Raw genomic sequence first — 18791 nt, 5'->3', positions numbered from 1 at the left:
TTGGGCTCGATTTGAATAGGTCAGGCCTGCTTATGTAGGACAATGGTCAATGGGGTTTTCTTTGTGCTTAGTAGGTTATTTCTGTCATTTTATGACTCAGATCAAGGGCTAAATGGTATATTTACGTAGTGGTTTACTGTATGCCCGATATACGATCGACAGCACAGTATGAAAAAATGTAACTCAGAATTCCCAATACGCAGAGAACGCTGCTTTGCTTCCTATCAGACCACCCATCGTCGTTTCTTTCGCTATTTCTGGTCACCATTTTGCCGCCATTAGCAGAGTCTCCGGATTGAAGCCTCCGCCGCCCTTCGAGCTTCTAACCACGTAAATTTCGGGTTTTTCCTTATATTTTCCATTTCTTAATATTTTTTGTTTTAATTTCATTAATTAGAATAATCACGTGGCTACATTTCTTGTTAGGATCTATTGCCGACCACCACCAACAGCCGCCACCACGCCGACCAGCAACAAATAAGTTAGAAATCACTTTTTTGGGTCGTATATTCTAGCTGCCATTTTTTTATGGTTGTTTTTTTCTTATGAAACCTTAGTTTGGTGATTTACATGGTTTTTGGTATGAACTTTAATATATTTATTTACATCAGTATCACAGATGTGTGTTGTGTTCTTGTGAAGAGTTTGTTGTGTATTGTATTTGTTAACTGTAACATTTGTGGCTTCACATCTTCTTTATATTCAAATTAATCCTAACTTGACTACCAAATTCAGGCGTCTAAACCCAGATCTAAAATAAAAAAGCATCACAGTTCTGAGCATAATTATGAATATCCAGCTGCGGAAGCTGTAATTTTGCTTAAGATCTCACGCTCTCTATTCTTGTCCACCTACATTTCTCTGTTGTTAGGATCTCAAAATGTATTTCAATTACTTTATTGGAAGTTGAAAGTTGAAGCTCACATAGCTCGGTTCTTTTCCACTTATTGTTTTTAGAAAAAGTCATGTTTTGTTCTAGAATGATTTGCTTGCTAATAAATTTACTTCTTATTAATACAAAATTTGATTCTTCAGGTAGCTGAAGAGAGGTATGGATCCTGATTCAGTGAAATCTACTCTTTCTAACTTGGCGTTTGGGAATGTCATGGCAGCGGCTGCTCGTGACTACCAGAAGGTATTTTAGTTTCTTTGTATTATAACCTTGTTCATGCTGTCGCACACATCAACTCTTGGTATCCCAATCAAATGTGAAAATTTGATGATACTTCCTGTTATGATTGAAAAAAGAAATGATCCAGTGAGATTCATAATAAGTTTTGGCATCCTACGTAAAAAAAGCAATATTTTTACCTCTTAAGGTATAACTAACCTCTAAAATACTCTTGATGGATATATATGAGTATTCATGAGGATTTTTTTGCTAGCACACCTTACTAGATATGGAAGGACAGATTTTAGATGTTCAGAGTATAATTATGTAGAGTTTTATCAAAAATACAAAAGTATAAATTCAAAGAGCATTGTGTAACAGAGTAGAAAATGATAAAAATAAAGTGTTTTTCTGCTGTCTATATGCTTGTATTTTTTGTTAGTGGTATATAAGGTTAGCAATATTGTGAACTTACTTAAGAGAAAATGAATTTTTTTACATTTATATACTTGTTGAGGAATATAGCTTCTTTTTCCTTTTGTTCACTATCTTTTTACTGCCATAAGATATACATCAATTACAAATGGGGGGTAGTTAATGAATTGGTAAATTATGAGTTTACTGGTTTCAATTCCCTTTTCAGTCTAGATTGCACTTCAAATTGATACAAAAACATAAAATTAAAGTTTTGAAATGTTTATGAACAATTTTATGGTGTCTAATGAGTGCATAAACTGGACTTACAGGAAATCCTTGCTCAAGAGAAGGCAAAGGCATCGGCTTCTGCCAATGAAGAGGTTGATCTTGATGAGCTGATGGATGTAAGTTACTATGCGCATATGTATTAGATTATGTTTTTTTGTGCAATTTATTCCTCATTCATACAGAAGTACCGTGGCTATACAGGATCCTGAGCTTGAAAAATTGCACGCAGACAGGATTGCTGCTCTCAAGGTTGAAATTCGTAATTTTTGCTTGCAACTGAAATGCCATTTGATTTTAGGTCCGGGTTTAGATTTATATATATGGTTTTTACATTTGGAATTATTTGAATAGAAAGAAGCTGAGAAACGGCAAGTATTACAAATGAAAGGACATGGAGAATACAGAGAGGTAGGTGAAGGGGATTTCTTGGGTGAAGTCACTGGAAGTGAGAAGGTGATCTGTCACTTCTATCATAAAGAGTTCTACCGCTGCAAGTAAATTTTCTACTTGTATCTGTCTTTCTCCCTCTTTCACACACAGCTGTATGGTGTCATTCATTGGAACATATTACTAAATTTATGTGGTCATATCAATTGATTCTTTTAGGATAATGGATAAGCATTTGAAGGCTCTTGCACCAAAGCATATTGACACAAAGTTTATCAAGCTAGATGCAGAGGTTAGTATTCACAAGCACTTCTGTTCTTGCAATGGAACTGAGATTTTTCAAGGACTCACATTGGGGCCATTGATTGCAAATTGAGATATTATTTTAAATTTGTTGCACATTAAAATTTGATTTGCTGTGGCTAATAAGAAGCTCGTCATTGTTAATGAATTGCAGAATGCACCCTTCTTTGTTACTAAACTTGGAGTGAAAACATTGCCTTGTGTGGTGTTATTCAGGTTTGGCCTCTTTTATAGCCTTTCATTGTTCTTTTTATGAGCCCAGCCTGTTCATTCAACCTTTTGAAGATGTACTTAGTATTGTTCTGTTGTTTTTCTAAAAGTTGGAATAGGCAAAAAATTATATTATATTTCATCACCAATCAATAATAATGATTGCACTGCCTCAAGGTGAAGCATTTACTTAACCAGACAAATTACCAAAAAGAATGTGTATGCCCAATGGAATACCTGTTTAATGAGCTATAGAAAGAGTTCCAAATCATGTCTTTGAATTTGATAAGCTGTAATTTTTTTTTTTTGGTCAATATTTATCTTATGTTGTAACCATTTTTATATCAGAAAAGGTATTGCAGTAGATAGGCTGGTTGGTTTTCAAGATTTGGGAGGAAAAGATGATTTTACCACAAAGACATTAGAGGTTACACTGATAAAGAAAGGTTAAATTTCTGTCCTGATTGTATAACAATGTTAAGCCCAAAGCCAGAGTCTTAAACGTATTGTTTTACAGGTATAATTAGTGAGAAGAAAGATGAAGTCGATGAAGAGGATGACTATGAGGAGAATCGGCGAAGGACTGTGAGATCCTCTGTGGATCAGGACTCAGATTCTGACTGAAGTGAAATCAGAGAATGAAAATGTGGTTTCTTACCTAGAATGAAATTTCTAAATTTCTTACTTGTGTAACCGTTTTCAAAATTAATTTTTGCCTATTATATCAAGAATGTCATTTTTATTTTTTCCAACTTGGAAAGATGGCCAGTTGGCCACGACTGTTCTATGTATTGATATAGACTGCAAGTGCTTGTAGACAAATGTGGCTTTGAATTTTCCCTGACAAAAGAATATGTGATTATTGTAATTTTCTTGCCTCCCCAGTCCCAACTAATTATCAACCACAACCTTAAACCGTGCTTGGATGCTGATTATTTCAGCTACTTCAGTTATGTTGTAGGGGCTACCTTTTTCTGTTTTTATAGAAAGTGATTCTTTACTGCATTTAAACATGGACATTAAGAGAATGGCAGGCTGAATTGCAGGAATGTTATGGGAATTGTTGGGCATGGGTATATCTTTTGTTTCTTGGTATGCTCTTCCGCTGAGTTGCATTTTAGGGTGGATTCAAGGGTTTAGATCCATATTTAACTTAAACGAGTCAAACTTGTGATAAAACTCTAACTTGATCTATTTCTCTCTGACATGTTTATCATATCAAGAAAACTACTAAACTTGTTGACATTCCTGTGATGATATTGTCACCAGTTTGAATGAACTCAAAATTAATATTAGAATTTGAGATTATCTGAAACTGACCTGTTCAGGCTTCCATGATCCACCCCTAAATTGAAGACATTTCTTTGTTAATTAAGAGAATAACACCACATATCAGGTCAACACGCTTTTAAATCAATTCCTATTAAGTCAGTATTACCAGTTTCAAATTAAATTAAAATTCACCAATTACTATCAATTGTCCGAAGCAAATCATTTTGTAAAAACAATAATTACAACAAATTTCATGTAGATTTTGGATAGAGGAGAGATAGTTCAAAAACTGATTGATCTGAACCAACAAAATTCCCATAGCAACAGTCTCAAACTAGCGCAATGGAATAAAAATTGCTATTAATGAAATAAAGTAACCCACGTTTAATTAGGTTGAAGTAAAAAATGCTAAAACTCTCGTGAGGCAGAAATCATCTCTCAAGGCAGATTTGAGCTTGTTGGCCCTGCACCAAATCCACCACTGCCACGACCAAAGCCAGGTCTACCACCAGGACCCTGCAAGTTAAGTTAAATCAGCTAATGAATATACTTTTACTCAAGCAAAATGTACAAATAACAGTACATACTACTTTGAAGTCTCTTTATCAAGGTATAAAGATCCTAAATTAAGCTAACAATGTTGACAAGCACCATTTCTCTGCCTACAGGGTTGTGATTTATATATATTCATCCACCTATACTTTTTAAACACAAATTAGTATAAGATATTACATGGACTTGCAAAAATAGGCCATCCTGATCATGCTTTTCCACAAAATCATCCGTGTCAGACTAAGCACAAAACTCTGATGGGCTTGCTTCACCCTAGCACAACCCATTTATACTCTGTGTTGGCAAGAATGTAGTCAAAATTTCAAGTCTAACCCAACCAAATCAAACTCTTGTGTAGTTTCTGTATTTGCAACATCTAAATAATTTGATGTTGGGCTCATGTTAGAGTTAGACCATGCATACAATTTGTAACATTTCTATCCCCATCATTAAAAATATATGAAGTGACTAGTATATATTAGCATAAATACCATTCAAGATTGAAAAAACGTTAAGATGCTTCTCTAGTAAAAACAAGAAAATTACCCTGAAAGATGGCTGGTAGTCAGCAGGGGCTCCACCCTTGTCACCAAAATCACCACCTGGTCCACGGGGACCTCCACGGTAGCCATCTCTATCACCAAACCTCCGCTCTCCTCCCTCAAAGCGAGGTGGACCACTATAATACAGTAAACAATAAACCGATTCACATTGCAATCAATGAAATGAACCCATAAGACAAAATCTCAAGGCAGAAGCATTTACTCCACAGCCTAATTGTGCAACACAATACTTGAAACTAGAACCATAAAAATTCTGTTAAAACTAGATTGAAATTTCAATTCCAAACCCCTGACAAGACTACAAACATCACATGTGAACACATTTCCATCCCAATCAATATACAAATTATGGATCCGCATTTAGCCTAATCTATGAGTACACACAAATCAAAACCAGTAACATTAAAAAACAAAAACAGCAAAGCAGCAAAAATGATTGAAAAAAAAAATACCGTGGACGATCACCAGGACCGCCAAAGGGCCTACCACCAGCAGGCTTGGCCTGCTTCTTCAATGTGGCAGGGACAATTTCAGAAGGAAGATTGAGGTAACCTCTGAGGAACTCTATGCCTTCATTAGTAAGGAACCAGTAGTAATGCATCCAAGCAAAAGTCTCACGAACATACTCCTTTGACTTAAAGCTCTGCATCAACTTAATCACCTGCAGATTCGGGACATCGATTTCCGGGTGCTTTGCCAAATTGTAGTCCTTCTTTGCATAGCATACACCCTCTAATAATGACATGAAAAATTAAATATTTATACACAATATTAAATATCCAAACAGAATATTATTTAAAAATAATAATAAAAAACAAATGTTAATTGATGATACCTTGGAAGAGGTACTTTGAGATCTCACGACGGTTCTTCTCTGGAATGATCTGAATGCATAAAAGATCAAACAATTAAAGCCATTGATTTTATATTTTATTCGATTTCCCGTTTAGTTTACAGAAACAGAACAGAACGTAACGCCGAAAAAGAAAATTCAGAGAGAGAATTACCATGATTGCGAAGAGGAGGAAATTGCTGTGAGAGTAGAGGCAATAATGCTCCCAGACAGTATAAACCCTAATTCCCAAGTTCGTTTTCTTAATTTTTTATTTATAGATTCTCCATGGATCTCATCTTGTGCTTTGGGCCGACTTAGGCTCAGATCCTCCTCGTATGTGTTTTGGGCGGACGTCGGCCCACACTCTCTTAAGTAAAGTATTAAGATGAGATGGATTTTCAAATTTTTTGGGCTTGCCAAGTAAGCCTGTATATTTTACAGTTGGATGTACGCCCAAGCTAAATGTCAAGACTGTTGTTATTTGAACCCCGTTAAGATTTTTTCTACACCCAAATTTCAATAAATTTTATTATATAGATTATTTAGTAAGCTTAACCAGTTAGAAAAATCCGTACAATTCCAAATGAACCAATGTACAAACCTTTATATATCCATATAACATGGAAATATCATGATAAATCCATTTTATGATTCTCGAGGTTAGAATTGTTTAAGCTTAAATTTAAGATTCGATCAAATAAATCGAGTTTGAGTCAAAAAATAAATTATCTTTAAATCGATTTAAATTTTCAAATTTAAGTTTACTTAAATCGAATTTAGAGTTAGATTATCTTTTAATTGAATTTAAATCTCAACTTATTAATCTTAAATTAATTTTTTTATATTTAAGACGATTTTAACTTAAGTTTTGTCTGAACTTAACCTAGATTAAATGCAACTTAAATAAGACCACCCCAACAATTACATTTTATTGTAACGAAGAATCAGTAGCCCCGTATGCCTTCTGTTTAGAACAGTAAATAAGGACTTTTATTGTTGGAACACTTTCTTTCATGCATGACATTCAGATGTCCCGTATGTTCAAAGTATAACCATTCTCTTAATCAGTTCATCGTGGAGACTGCATAATTAAAGCATATAATGTCGGAAAATGAAGAAGAATTGGGACAGCCCTCAACCCCTCACCCCTACCTAAAAATTAAAGTAAATTAGAAATATAATATTGATCATAAACAAATATTAATTAATCATGATGAGCAGATCTCAAAGAGACAAGAAAGAAATAAAAAAATTGAACATTCTGCAAATAATGTTCTGGCATTTCTTCGAGAGTTCTCATGTTGGTGGCTGTAGGGACATCCTTTCAATCATCCTGCATTATAGATTACCAAACCAGTAAATCACAGAGCTCCACGATGATATATACTGATGCGATGGTTGAGGCTTTTACATTTTTCCGCAAAATTTACAGAGAAATATAAGTGAAGAGATACATTTAACCGAAACCAAATCAACCAGAGAAAAACACAAATAATAATACAAGATCTACTTGAAAAATCCCAAACAGAAAAAGACCATGAGTAGAAGATGAAGAAAATTTCACCATGAACAAGAAAAATTATAGAATTGAGAAGAAATTATTTGTTGTCTCTAATTTTGCATCATACACATTTTCACACGTATTTTAGTACAATTTTTATATACAAACCCTAATTGGTAGATACTTAATTCGTATACACTATAGTTTTCTGTCTATAATATAGGTAGCACCTTTTCTACTCAAAGGACATATCCGATTTACAGGAAGTCTTTGTTATATTACCCGTTACATTTAAATGTAATGACAAGCTCACTACAAATTAATATCCTTGAAAACCACAATGAATTCAGATAATCCTTGTTCTTTACACAACACAGTGTGACTTATGAGTAGTATAGTAGTTGCTTCAGAAAGAGGAAAAGGCATCTGAGTAGCAATAATAGAGACGGATTGATAAGATGAACGATGAGACAGTCTTTCCATTTCAAAATATACACAAGTTCATTGTATTATAAATTAATTATCCAGAAAAATATTTATTTAAAAAGCAAGGCTGTTTGATTGGATCATTGCAACTCCTGATGATGATGAGATAGAGATTAGAAAAGCACTTTTTGTCATTCCATTTACCCTGTACAAAGTGATTATGGCTTTCTGGTTGGCCGACAAATATATGGTCCGTTCTTTTTCATCTGTAACAAGCAACGTAACCTTTTCCATTTTGATTCACCTATTTTTAAAAGCCAGGAGTTTTGTTTTGCATCCATAAATATATATATATTTTTTAAATTAGGTCACCATCCTGAAGCAACCAAAAAATTCTTTGTTTGATTTGGATCTTTTGGCTTTACGATTTTTGAACGCCTAGGGTTCATGAATCTGGAAGAGGATGTGTTTACCTTATTATGGAAGGAAGCATATATGTGTAGATAATTATTGAATAGCTGAATCTGTGAGATGTTTCCAGTTTTATTCAACTAAATTAACTCATAACTTAAGACGATAATTAATTTTTTTTACTTTATAGAGAACAAATATACAGAAATCTAAAACCGTGGTCAGCTATTTAATAAGGAATGTAAAAGCTGCATTTACCGTATACAACTGTCTGGTGAGATTCAAGTTGAGCGGAATTCGAATACGGGTCAGCTTGAATTTGAAATCGAGTTGGCTTGAATGATGAATAGTAACATTGAAGAAGACAATTACTAGAGAAAAAGGAGAAGAAGAATCATAATAAAAAGCAAGTTTTAGTCAAATTTTTGCCGATGAATCTTAAAATTGAAACTAAACTATTAAATTGTAAATTCAAATCAAGTTTAGTTTGTTCAAATCAAACAAATATTTGAGTTCAAACTAGTTTGGATCGAATTCATTTTTATTCAAAGCAAACTGTCCTAGATAATATTATTGAATTGATAATATGAAATTGGTACTAATTTACAACCAAGAGGCGGTCTTTTCACTTTTGGGAATCAATCTAGAGTTTTAAAGGGATTTAAAAGCTTCGACTGATGGAACCACCTAGAGCAATATGTGATTAATAATAAGATGCATGCGCCTTTCTTAATCATTTGATACCAGTACCTACCGTCGATATTTATGTTTCGGTTATGCTATATGTTGCAATTTTACAAGATTGCATGAAAGGTTCTAGTACTACAATTGTACATCAAATGCATAGGTAGACTTGTACTTGGTTAGTATACATAATAAATACGACAATAATATTTCTATTTATAACTGAAATGAGACGTTAATTTCAGCCTTTGAAGGCGATACTTGATAGTTTTGTAAGCCAACATGGGAAAATTTGACAAGCAAAGTTTCATCGTCAGCTTTTATTGAAATTGAAAATTTACCAATATGACAAAGAAGTTGCATGTATGTATACGCCAATCATTTGTCAATTTCATATAATTCTCTAACAAATAATGTATCACTATATATGTCTGTTTCTGTCAGAAGATGTCCGATCAATCAAACTGATTACTCCCATGACCTGCCACATATATTTATCTACCATCCATACATGTATGTATTTCCATCACTCTTCAAGTTTTACCGAGATGGTATACAATATCAATGGAGAGCTGACAGGAGGGTGAATGGGATTGGCAGATGAGTAAACAAAATCAATGGGATTTGTAATATTATCGGTAACAAATGAACTAATATCAGATTAAGTTGTAGAGCAAGAGCTTTAGATTAAGATCAATTTGTTCGAACAAAATTATAGATTTGAATTGAATTAGCTTAAATTAGGTAACCTTAGTACAATGTTTAATTTCTATATATAAAACAAAAAACTTTCTCCATGATCAACGTACATTCCGATGGCATTAATAGCTTTAAGTATTACCCTGATGATAATTTGCCAATTAGATTACTCAAAATCCTTGTAACGTGAAAACAAATCCATTACTAAAATTGAACCAACAACGATTAACGACACAGTGGGGCAACTAAATGACTTCATTAGAATCAAACTTTGCTGGTTTTTGCATTGCCTTTATTCTTTCCTCTTCTGTTTACAAACACCAATTAAGAACACATTGCTTGCATACCTTATATTTCCTCACATTTCACAATCTCACCACTGAAAGTCAAAAAAAGCAGAAAGGGAAGAAAATGAAACAAACTGTTTTTCAAAGACTTGGAAGATCTTGCAAGCTCTCCCAGCCCTAGAGATCAAAGTATGGAAGGAAGGAGAGTCAGGGATATAATATTTTACCATCATAAATAATTTAAAGAGATCAAGGGAAAGAAGACAATGTAGTTCCCGTATTTGATGAAGCTGGTGCAATGTCTTCCCCACCAAGTGGTCCTTCAACATTATCCCAGAATAGAAAGTTCGAGTGGTGAGATTCAACCCATTCATTCAAATCTTGCCTCTGTAAGCAATCAAGTGCTATCTCTCCTTCATCATCCATGCTACAAGATTGTACTTGATGATGCTGATGATGATCAATGGGCACCATGCTTTCTATGTTCTCTATTAATGGCGGCAAATAATGAGCATCTATGCCAGTTGGAAAAGAAGTCGAAGGTGGAAGTGATTGAACTTGATGCTGGTTTAAATTCCATGCTTCCCTATTCAAGCTTGCTGGTTCATGATATAGCTCCCCTCGTACATTATCAGTAACCCCATCTAGTGGAGCTGGGTCAAACATAAAAAAAGGGCATGAAGAAGAAAATAGGGTTTCATGAACTGGAGGTCTTGTTGTTACTTCTTGATTCACTATTTCTAGTTGATTTGAGGCATAAGTTATTTGGGAATGCTCAGTAGCAGTAGCAGTGCTGGGTGTCGACATGGCAGTCTGAGTGGCCGAGGGTTTTCTTATCTTCTTTTTGATCCATGAATTCCAGTAGTTCTTTATCTCATTGTCTGTTCTTCCAGGCAAATGACTTGCTATATGAGCCCATCTACAATCCCCTCATGCACGTTAGAAATTCAACAAAGAAAAAGACGAAGAAAGAAGAAGAAGAGGAAGAATATATAATTTAGAATGTGAAAGATGTAAATAGTAAAGCTATGCAATGAAATAATCAGGTTTCAACTTGCTAATAACCTCTGATAGCTGCCTCAGCAACTACTAAAACAGCGAGAGATTTCCGGCCATTTAATTTTTTTAAATCTAAAAAACCTCTGATAACTTAACGTTGAAGGTTGTTTAAATTTACAGATATTGATTGCAAATCCATTTTAATTCCTTCAAGTCTAAGAACCCTAATCTTTATTCTTACGAATTTTAAGTTTATAATTGAAAATGGAATATACACAGAAGAGAGTTTGTTTAAAACCTGTTCCCTACAACACTATGAAGGCTAATAATCAACTTCTCTTCCTCGGGAGTAAACCTCCCTCTTCTGATATCGGGCCTCAAATAATTTATCCATCTTAAGCGGCAACTCTTGCCACATCTTTGAAGACCTGTAAAAAGTTTTGCTAATTATATATGTAATATGTAATTAATTAACAAGGCGAGTGATTAAGAGAGAGATCAGACGGACCAGCTTTCTCAGGCACTTCACTCCAGCAGCCATAGCCATGAGTAGTGATGTATCTGATGAGCTTCTCATCTTCTTCAGGAGACCAAAGGCCTCTCTTGACCTTCTGTTGGTTGCAGCAAGAGTGGTGACCCATTTTATCTCTTACCCTTAATTTCTCTTCTTCTTCTTCTTCTTCTTCTTCTTCTTCTTCCTCTCTTGAAATATGCCGCTTTGCAATTGCGAGCAGTGATGAAGGTCTTCCAATCCCCATATAAAAAAGCAACACATGTACAAATGGAGCCGACATTAACACCGGATGGGACCCGTTGTGGACCCGGATTTTCATCTAACCCTAAAGCGACATTCCATCGGCTTTTATTCACCATATGGCTAGAATTAGAGTCACTTAGTTTCTCTACGTAGACTTTGTATTATTACGTAACCATTTATCACGTACCCTAGTAACCTTGCCGGTTGTTCCATCATCATGAACCTCTGTAAATATTTCTTTGCGTAATGCTTAAATCGTGAAACGTCATGCACAGAAGTAGCCGTACAATTTAATAATATTTATGTGATTTTTTACACCGGTGATCAGTAAAACAAGAGATCAATTGATTGCGTAGATACATATGAAAAGGTCCTCTCCTTGTTATTGAAAATTATTCGATTTAATATATTAACAAGATAGGGTCCCAATCTAGATGTGTATTGAAGGACCTATGAGTATACTGATGAAGATCCCTGGGGCCGTTGTTGATCTTCTTCTTCCCAAAGCCTTTTGCAACATAGATGTACCCTCATACAAGGAAGAGATTTTATATATATAAACTATTTTATTTCTATTTAATTATAATTGCCATTAAAATTAGATTCGAATTCCAAACTAACTCGAGCTTGAATACTACCTCAACTCAATTGAGATCAAAATAAGTTAATTTTATAGGTTAGCTTAAACTTGAGTTTGGGTTGTGATACTATCAAGCACAAATATAAGGAGAGTTCAACTCACAAACCTAGATAAATTTAATTTGAAACAATTAAAACAACGTTATATTGATAAATATGTATTAAATTGAGCAAAATTTAAGCTTGGATTGGAAAGAACTTAACTTTTTTGAATCGAACTGAACTCAAACTAATCCAAATTTTAACTTCGTTTGTCTCAAATTTAGTCTTAGCTGCCATAGGAGGAGTTCATGTAAACTTCACAAGGTGAATGAATTAAGGTTTTAATCAAGTGTGTGTGAGAGAGAGTGCGTGTGAATGTATGTTTAGCCGTGAGAATCAAGGTTTTAATTATGCTTAATTTCAAAACGAACGGCCCAGAAACACCAAGTTTTTCACAGAAGCAATTAGCTAATGACGGTAATTACAAAGTTCTTATTCGGTTAGGGGACAAATAGAGACCTCATGAAAATGAAATCACTTAATCGGGAATTTTCTTAATATATACTTATAATAATAATAATAATATATAATACTCATCATTCTAACTTTTTACTATTCCAGACAAAGACTTAATTCATAAACCCTAAATTATTTATTTATTTTGGTGATATTTGTGACGGTGGCATCACGTAACTAGTGAGTATCAACAAATCATATTCAGATGAAACTTGATCAAAATCATTAATTACCAACTGAGGGGGGACAAACGACAAGTAGTTTGTTGCTTATGATTTAATAGTAATAATACATTGAGTTTAATACTCTTAATTAGTTTTGACTGCTGATGAAACTCTTGTTGTCGCTTATTTATCAAGAAATAATGTTAATGGGATAATTATAATATTTCCCAACTTTGTTTTTTTTTTTTTTCTAATTAAAAAGAATTAAACTTTTAACTTTTTTTTTTTTAAGATTCAAAAATTAAATTTTCCTATAAAATAAATCAAACTTTAATACTTTTTATTAAATATTAGTGTGATTAGTTTAATACTTTTTGATAGAATAAACTGAAAGTTTTATCCTTTTAATAAAAATATTTGAATGTTCAGTCCCTAGAATTATAAAAAAAAAAATATAATTGAATTTTTTAAACGTTGTTATCCTTAATATTAATTGTCCAAGAAGATATAAATTCTATATTTAGTATGGTTAGATTCAATCAATCCAACTGGTTGTTAAGATACCACAAACCACCCATGATAGTAACCATGTCGGCACATAAATTTCAGACTAACTTGGAATTTTAGGTCCCTTAAATTTTAATTATAATATATGCATGAACATGAGCCAGAGTTTCAAATTCTTCTGATATATCGAGCAAATTCAGTCAGATTTTCCTCAAGAATGGTGAATTTAATTATCTTGTTTGCTACTATACAGCTCACCCAAATAACCCAAATTTTTTCCCATCTCATCAATACGTGGGCATATTGATTTTTTGCCAAACAATGCTAAAATATTAACCGACTCCCAAGTAGAAGCTTCTCAAGCGTAACAAAGAAAAAAGGGTGTCAAACTTTCAATATAATTTATACTATAGATTTTTAATACAATGTTTAAAACGTTTTTGTACGTAGAGAGCTGAGAATGAATAAAATATGGATTTGTTGAGAGAGTTGCAGGGATGATGAAAGCGAGAGGAGCTGTTGATTGATGCAAATCATCTACCATATTGATGTGAAAAAAATAAGAAGTGCCTTTTGCTTCTATGGATCGCAAGCTAGCTAGCTAAACTTTGAAAGTAATGTACAAATTAATCATGTTTTGAAGAGACCTTTAGCAGGAAATGAAAAGGGGAAAAATGATTAACACTTAGCTTTAAGGAGGAGCAAAGCAATGGAGTGGCATGCATTTGGACCTACCATTAAGAAATTTTAATGCAGAAACTGATTAGTATGATAAATAGATAATAATATTAGGGACTTTCCTTTGAAAGCATGGTTGGTTAAGTTATTAAGTCATGGATGTAATTTTTCACCATATATTTTTTCACTTATATGCTCACTCATCTAGTTTATCTCTATATCTTCATTGTGACTTTTAGTCATTTCTTGTCTCACCGTCGTTCTTAAAATATTATATCAGACACTCGACTGGACCCCTTCAATGGAGCTTAAAGTATGATAACTGTTAAAACAGTGTATGTTCAACTATAATGGAGCTGGCAATTGGCAATTTAACAGTGACAGGATATAATTAATCTAACTCAACTTCAATAATACTCAGACCTGGTTTGGGAATTATAATGATGAGGTAAAACCGACTTGCCGGATTAATAAGATAGCTATATCTTCCTCGTTTGACTTTTTTTGTATTGTGATATGTTATCTGATAAGCGTGTAGGGATAGTGTTTTCAGACCCACAAACAATTCAGGTTTAACCCATAAAAAATTGCTTTAAGATTTTCTTAAGAATCAAATACCTAATAGGTTTTGGCTTAAGATTAATAATCCTAGGTTTGTTTTTGACAAATTATTCTAAAGGTGTTAAGAGAATTATTATCATTAATGTAAAAGTGTTGAATTGTTGCTTATGAAATATGCAACCGGAGATTGAGATATGGGTAAAGCCAAAGAGCCTCATTGGGATAAGTGTTCCCAAAAGAAGAGAGAATAAAATATCTGCCTTATTTATCCCGCTCACAGATAGGGACATCCAAGAAAGCGATCGTGAAAAGTGAATAGACATTTCTAATTTTCTACTTAATTAATTGTGTTAAAGGCCATATGTATGCCTTCTCTTAATAGTGTTTTGGGCCTCCATTAGTAGCGAAAATTCGTAGAAATCGCCTCTTGATCAAGCTGGGCTACACCCAGTAGAAATTTCACCATCTATTCTATGTTAAGCTTTCACAAGCCGTTGTCAGTCTTTGGCATAAACCCAAAACAATTACATAAATAACTATTATCCCAAGAAGCATGACAATAAAATACTCTCACATAGGTGGAGGTTCAGGCTGGCTCGAGTAACCAAAGCTTGAGTTGGGTAACCTTGTTCGAGTTTGAATCAAATCAAATCAATTTTGTTAAGTCATCAACAAATTTATCTTTTCTATAATTTTTTATTTTTTTAAATAATTTTTTCATTTCACAATAATATCATACTGATATTCTTCAAATAATCTTTCATCTTTATTTTTTGTAATTTTTATTCTTCCTTATAACTAAAGATTTTATCTATATTTATTAGATAAATAAACTTAGGATATAGTGATCAAACCCATAATTACTATACTAAGTAAGTTAAGATTTCACAAACGTAATAGAAGCTCAAATCAAGCTTTCGTTTTAAAAATTCTAATATTCTACCATTTTTGCTAACTTTTAAGGTCTCTATAACAGTTTTTAATGATTTATTTAACTAATTGTTTTCAATTTCAATAAATTAGATTTCATGAAATCGAACTGAACTCAAATTAACTCTTTATTAAAGCCGATTTGATATGAGTGGAATCCATCTCTACTGTCACTATAATCCACATCAAATCTCTTTCTATGTTGACATTTGAGTCTTAGCATCTTATAGCTTTTGGAGGTATTTGCAGTGACTTTCCTATGTCAACGTCGTTGACTACCGACCATAGGAAAATGCTATTAATCTCTGGCAATTGTAGCTTGCAAGAAGGTTTGTCAAAATTGATCAAGAAAATAATGTCCGTAGTACAATTGCTGAATTCCTAATTACGTTGAGATGAATCCCTGAATTGGATAACACGTTTACTCGCTTATCGTCCTCACAAGTCACAAATGGCTATGGACTGAGTTGATTCTTATTTTTATAACAGAGATTTTATACATGAAATACAATGCCCATAAACAATTTTGTCCAGGGTTTATGCTTGAACAGGCCATTTGGCTTATGGCTCATGACCAGTGCACAAGAAAATCTAAGTCTGGAAGAAAAAAATGACAGTATATAATGCATTGACTTTCAAGTTAAATTACATAATAATAATTAAAGTTTACATATGTTAAAATATTTCTAATATAGTATCAAATTGTAAATGGTTCAGAAGAATTCGAGTTTGATAAGTTCTTCTAACAAAAAGGCATACTCTAAAATTAAAACCCCATTGAACTAGGTTAGTAAAAAAGAGTTAGACACTTTTTTTAGGCCAAATCGAAAAACCATGCATTTAATATAAAGATCTTATATTTTAATCATTTTATTTTTTTGTTTTTTTATTGTCACCAATAACCCTTGATGACCAAGGGTGTATACGAATTGAATTAAATTGAATAGTTTTTTTTACTCGAATTCTGTTTAAAAATTATTTTTAATATTTAAAATAGAACAAAAATTGTATTCAAACTCTTATAATTTATATATATTTATTAAATAGCTCTCAAATTTAAACTAAAAAAATAAAAATTCAAAAATGTTAATGCGAGGTTTAAAACTTTTTAAGAGCTATCGATATTTCCTCACGCCAAACCAAATCAGCTAAAATCGAACTGATGTCAAGTCCATCCAAGCCCTATTGGCAACAAAGTGAGAGCTGGAGATGGTATGACGAAAAAAAAATTGTCCCGGGAGGAGAATGGACGATGAAGCCAGAGCGTTATGGTTAAAGTATTTAATTGTGAATTTATAGATGGGGCCAAGCAAGGCCGGCTGTCCATAGATGTCTTGAACTCTGAAGTATCCGCCAAATGGGATTTGGGACTTTTATAGATTGAGGCATTGATTGGCCGGGCATATTGGTCAGGGCAGGGTCAGGGTCATATATATAAATATATCAGCAAATAAATACGTTGACCTACGGCAAACATTCCACTTAGTCAAATCTTCCACATCGTTGCTTTCACACGGTCATTTCAATAAGTCTCGCACACGTATTCCTCAACATGTTGCCGTCATCATAATTGATGTCTGTTGTGTTTCTAATTGTAAACTTCTTTGAATACAGAGTAGAACCAAAGACGAAAATTCCAATAGAGTATCAATTAATCTCAACCGAGGAGGATTCGAGGTGAGACTTGAGCCAGCTATAAGACTGACTAAAATTTATAATAACTATTTTGAGTTCGTTTGGACTGTGTATGGTATATTCAAAAGATTTTTAATAGTAGAACCAAAGACGAAAATTCCAATAGAGTATCAATTAATCTCAACCGAGGAGGATTCGAGGTGAGACTTGAGCCAGCTATAAGACTGACTAAAATTTATAATAACTATTTTGAGTTCGTTTGGACTATGTATGGTATATTCAAAAGATTTTTAATAGGATAAATAATTATATTAACAAAGTGAATAATATTATTAAAAAAGTGAATTGTTTTATTAATGAGATAAACAACAATATTATCATAAAACTAAGGCCAAGAAGTTATTTCCACCAAATATGTAGTGAAAATTTAAAATGATCCCGTTAATTTTAAAAAACTCAAATATTTATCTGTGTATTAGTTTTGGTTATTACAGTCAAGGGTAAATCTTCATTTAAAAATTTTTATATAAAAAAAGAAAAAACTATTTATTTTCCCCCCTTAGATTTAAAAACAAATCATTTTAGTTTTAAAAACTAACTATCTCCTTCTAGCTTCATTTTAAAAAATTAATCTTTCGCCCCCATTATATATAGTTTTTAGGGTTTTATATTTTAGAATAAATACCGCCTCCCTTAAACTTTGAAACGTTGTATTTACACCCCAAAAATTCATTCCATTTTTTTTATGATTGTTTTTCCTGACATTTCTCTCTGGCGGCATCTCCCCCTTCTCTGGTGGTTTTTCGACATAGAAACCATTAAAAATAAAACCAAAAATGACTAAATATTTTTGCACGAATTTGTGCAAAAAATCGCACAAATTCTTACAACATTCAAAAGATTTTTGGCAGGTGCATAGATCAGTCAAACGACGTTGCATGGACATCGCCACGTTTATGTGACACCGTTAGACCAATCTGTGTGTCCGCTAATGCATAGATTGTCGCATGGATTTATAAGATTTTGACATTGATCCATGCACAAATCTGACCATTTTAACTGGATTTTTGATGATTTTCGTGCAAAAAAACTACCAAGGGGAGACACCGCTGGAGAGGAATGTTAGAAATAATGGTGACCGGAAAAATAGAATGAAGTTTTTGAAGTGTAAGTGTAATATTTCAAAGTTTGAGGGGGCGATAATTCATTCTAAAATATAAAACCCTAATAACTATGTATGGTGGGGGTGAAAGATTAATTTTTTAAAATTAAGTCGGGAGGAAATAATTAGTTTTTAAAACTTATGAAGAAAAAAGAAATAACTTTTTTTTTATTTAAATAAAAATTTGAAATGATGATTTTATTTCTGACTGAAATAGTTAAAACTAATAGATGAATAAATATCTGAATTTTTAAAAGTTAGTAAGGGCTTTCGGGTTTCAACTAAACCTAGGGTGAGAATAAGTCACTTGGCCTA

At 33.1% G+C, this 18791-nt stretch overlaps 2 protein-coding genes across 4 annotated transcripts; one reads left to right on the top strand and one right to left on the bottom strand.

Moving 5' to 3' along the window:
- Nucleotides 1–141: 141 nt before the first annotated feature.
- Nucleotides 142–3584, top strand: LOC123212041 (thioredoxin domain-containing protein PLP3B-like). 3 transcript variants are annotated; one of them, XM_044631065.1, is made up of 10 exons: nucleotides 142–330; nucleotides 427–481; nucleotides 1040–1135; nucleotides 1858–1932; nucleotides 2018–2065; nucleotides 2168–2310; nucleotides 2423–2495; nucleotides 2661–2722; nucleotides 3065–3162; nucleotides 3234–3584. In XM_044631065.1, the coding sequence occupies exons 3-10, from the start codon at nucleotides 1052–1054 to the stop codon at nucleotides 3338–3340; spliced, it is 690 nt and encodes a 229-aa protein (XP_044487000.1). In that variant the 5' UTR covers nucleotides 142–330; nucleotides 427–481; nucleotides 1040–1051; the 3' UTR covers nucleotides 3341–3584. The 3 variants fall into 3 exon arrangements, with proteins under 3 accessions (XP_044487000.1, XP_044486999.1, XP_044487001.1); XM_044631064.1 differs by having other exon boundaries at nucleotides 1036–1135; XM_044631066.1 differs by having other exon boundaries at nucleotides 427–501; nucleotides 1036–1135.
- A 643-nt stretch (nucleotides 3585–4227) lies between these two features.
- On the bottom strand, nucleotides 4228–11606 carry LOC123210712 (myb-related protein A). Its single transcript, XM_044629190.1, has 8 exons — nucleotides 11454–11606; nucleotides 11244–11373; nucleotides 10205–10865; nucleotides 6111–6203; nucleotides 5939–5987; nucleotides 5556–5835; nucleotides 5087–5219; nucleotides 4228–4504 (listed from the first exon to the last, which is right to left on the bottom strand). The coding sequence occupies exons 1-8, from the start codon at nucleotides 11584–11586 to the stop codon at nucleotides 4427–4429; spliced, it is 1557 nt and encodes a 518-aa protein (XP_044485125.1). The 5' UTR covers nucleotides 11587–11606; the 3' UTR covers nucleotides 4228–4426.
- Between the last annotated feature and the right edge of the window lie 7185 nt (nucleotides 11607–18791).

This window comes from Mangifera indica, chromosome 3 (assembly GCF_011075055.1).
Source record: "Mangifera indica cultivar Alphonso chromosome 3, CATAS_Mindica_2.1, whole genome shotgun sequence".
Classification (NCBI taxonomy): Eukaryota; Viridiplantae; Streptophyta; class Magnoliopsida; order Sapindales; family Anacardiaceae; genus Mangifera; species Mangifera indica.
Note: the sequence above shows the minus strand (reverse complement) of the source record. Positions and strands in the feature narration are given on the sequence as shown.

Bases quoted from the DNA above. Each gene is read 5' to 3' on its own strand.
- LOC123212041 (XM_044631065.1), top strand. From the start codon at position 1,052: ATGGATCCTGATTCAGTGAAATCTACTCTTTCTAACTTGGCGTTTGGG. The intron at 2,311-2,422 runs GTAAATTTTCTA...TGATTCTTTTAG, and splicing joins AAAGAGTTCTACCGCTGCAA to GATAATGGATAAGCATTTGA. The intron at 2,496-2,660 runs GTTAGTATTCAC...AATGAATTGCAG, and splicing joins TTATCAAGCTAGATGCAGAG to AATGCACCCTTCTTTGTTAC.
- LOC123210712 (XM_044629190.1), bottom strand. From the start codon at position 11,586: ATGGGTCACCACTCTTGCTGCAACCAACAGAAGGTCAAGAGAGGCCTT. The intron at 6,204-10,204 runs TTCCCTTGATCT...TATAAATAAAAA, and splicing joins CGGGAACTACATTGTCTTCT to ATTAAGAAAACGAACTTGGG. The intron at 5,220-5,555 runs GTATTTTTTTTT...ACTGTATTATAG, and splicing joins GGTCCTGGTGATCGTCCACG to TGGTCCACCTCGCTTTGAGG.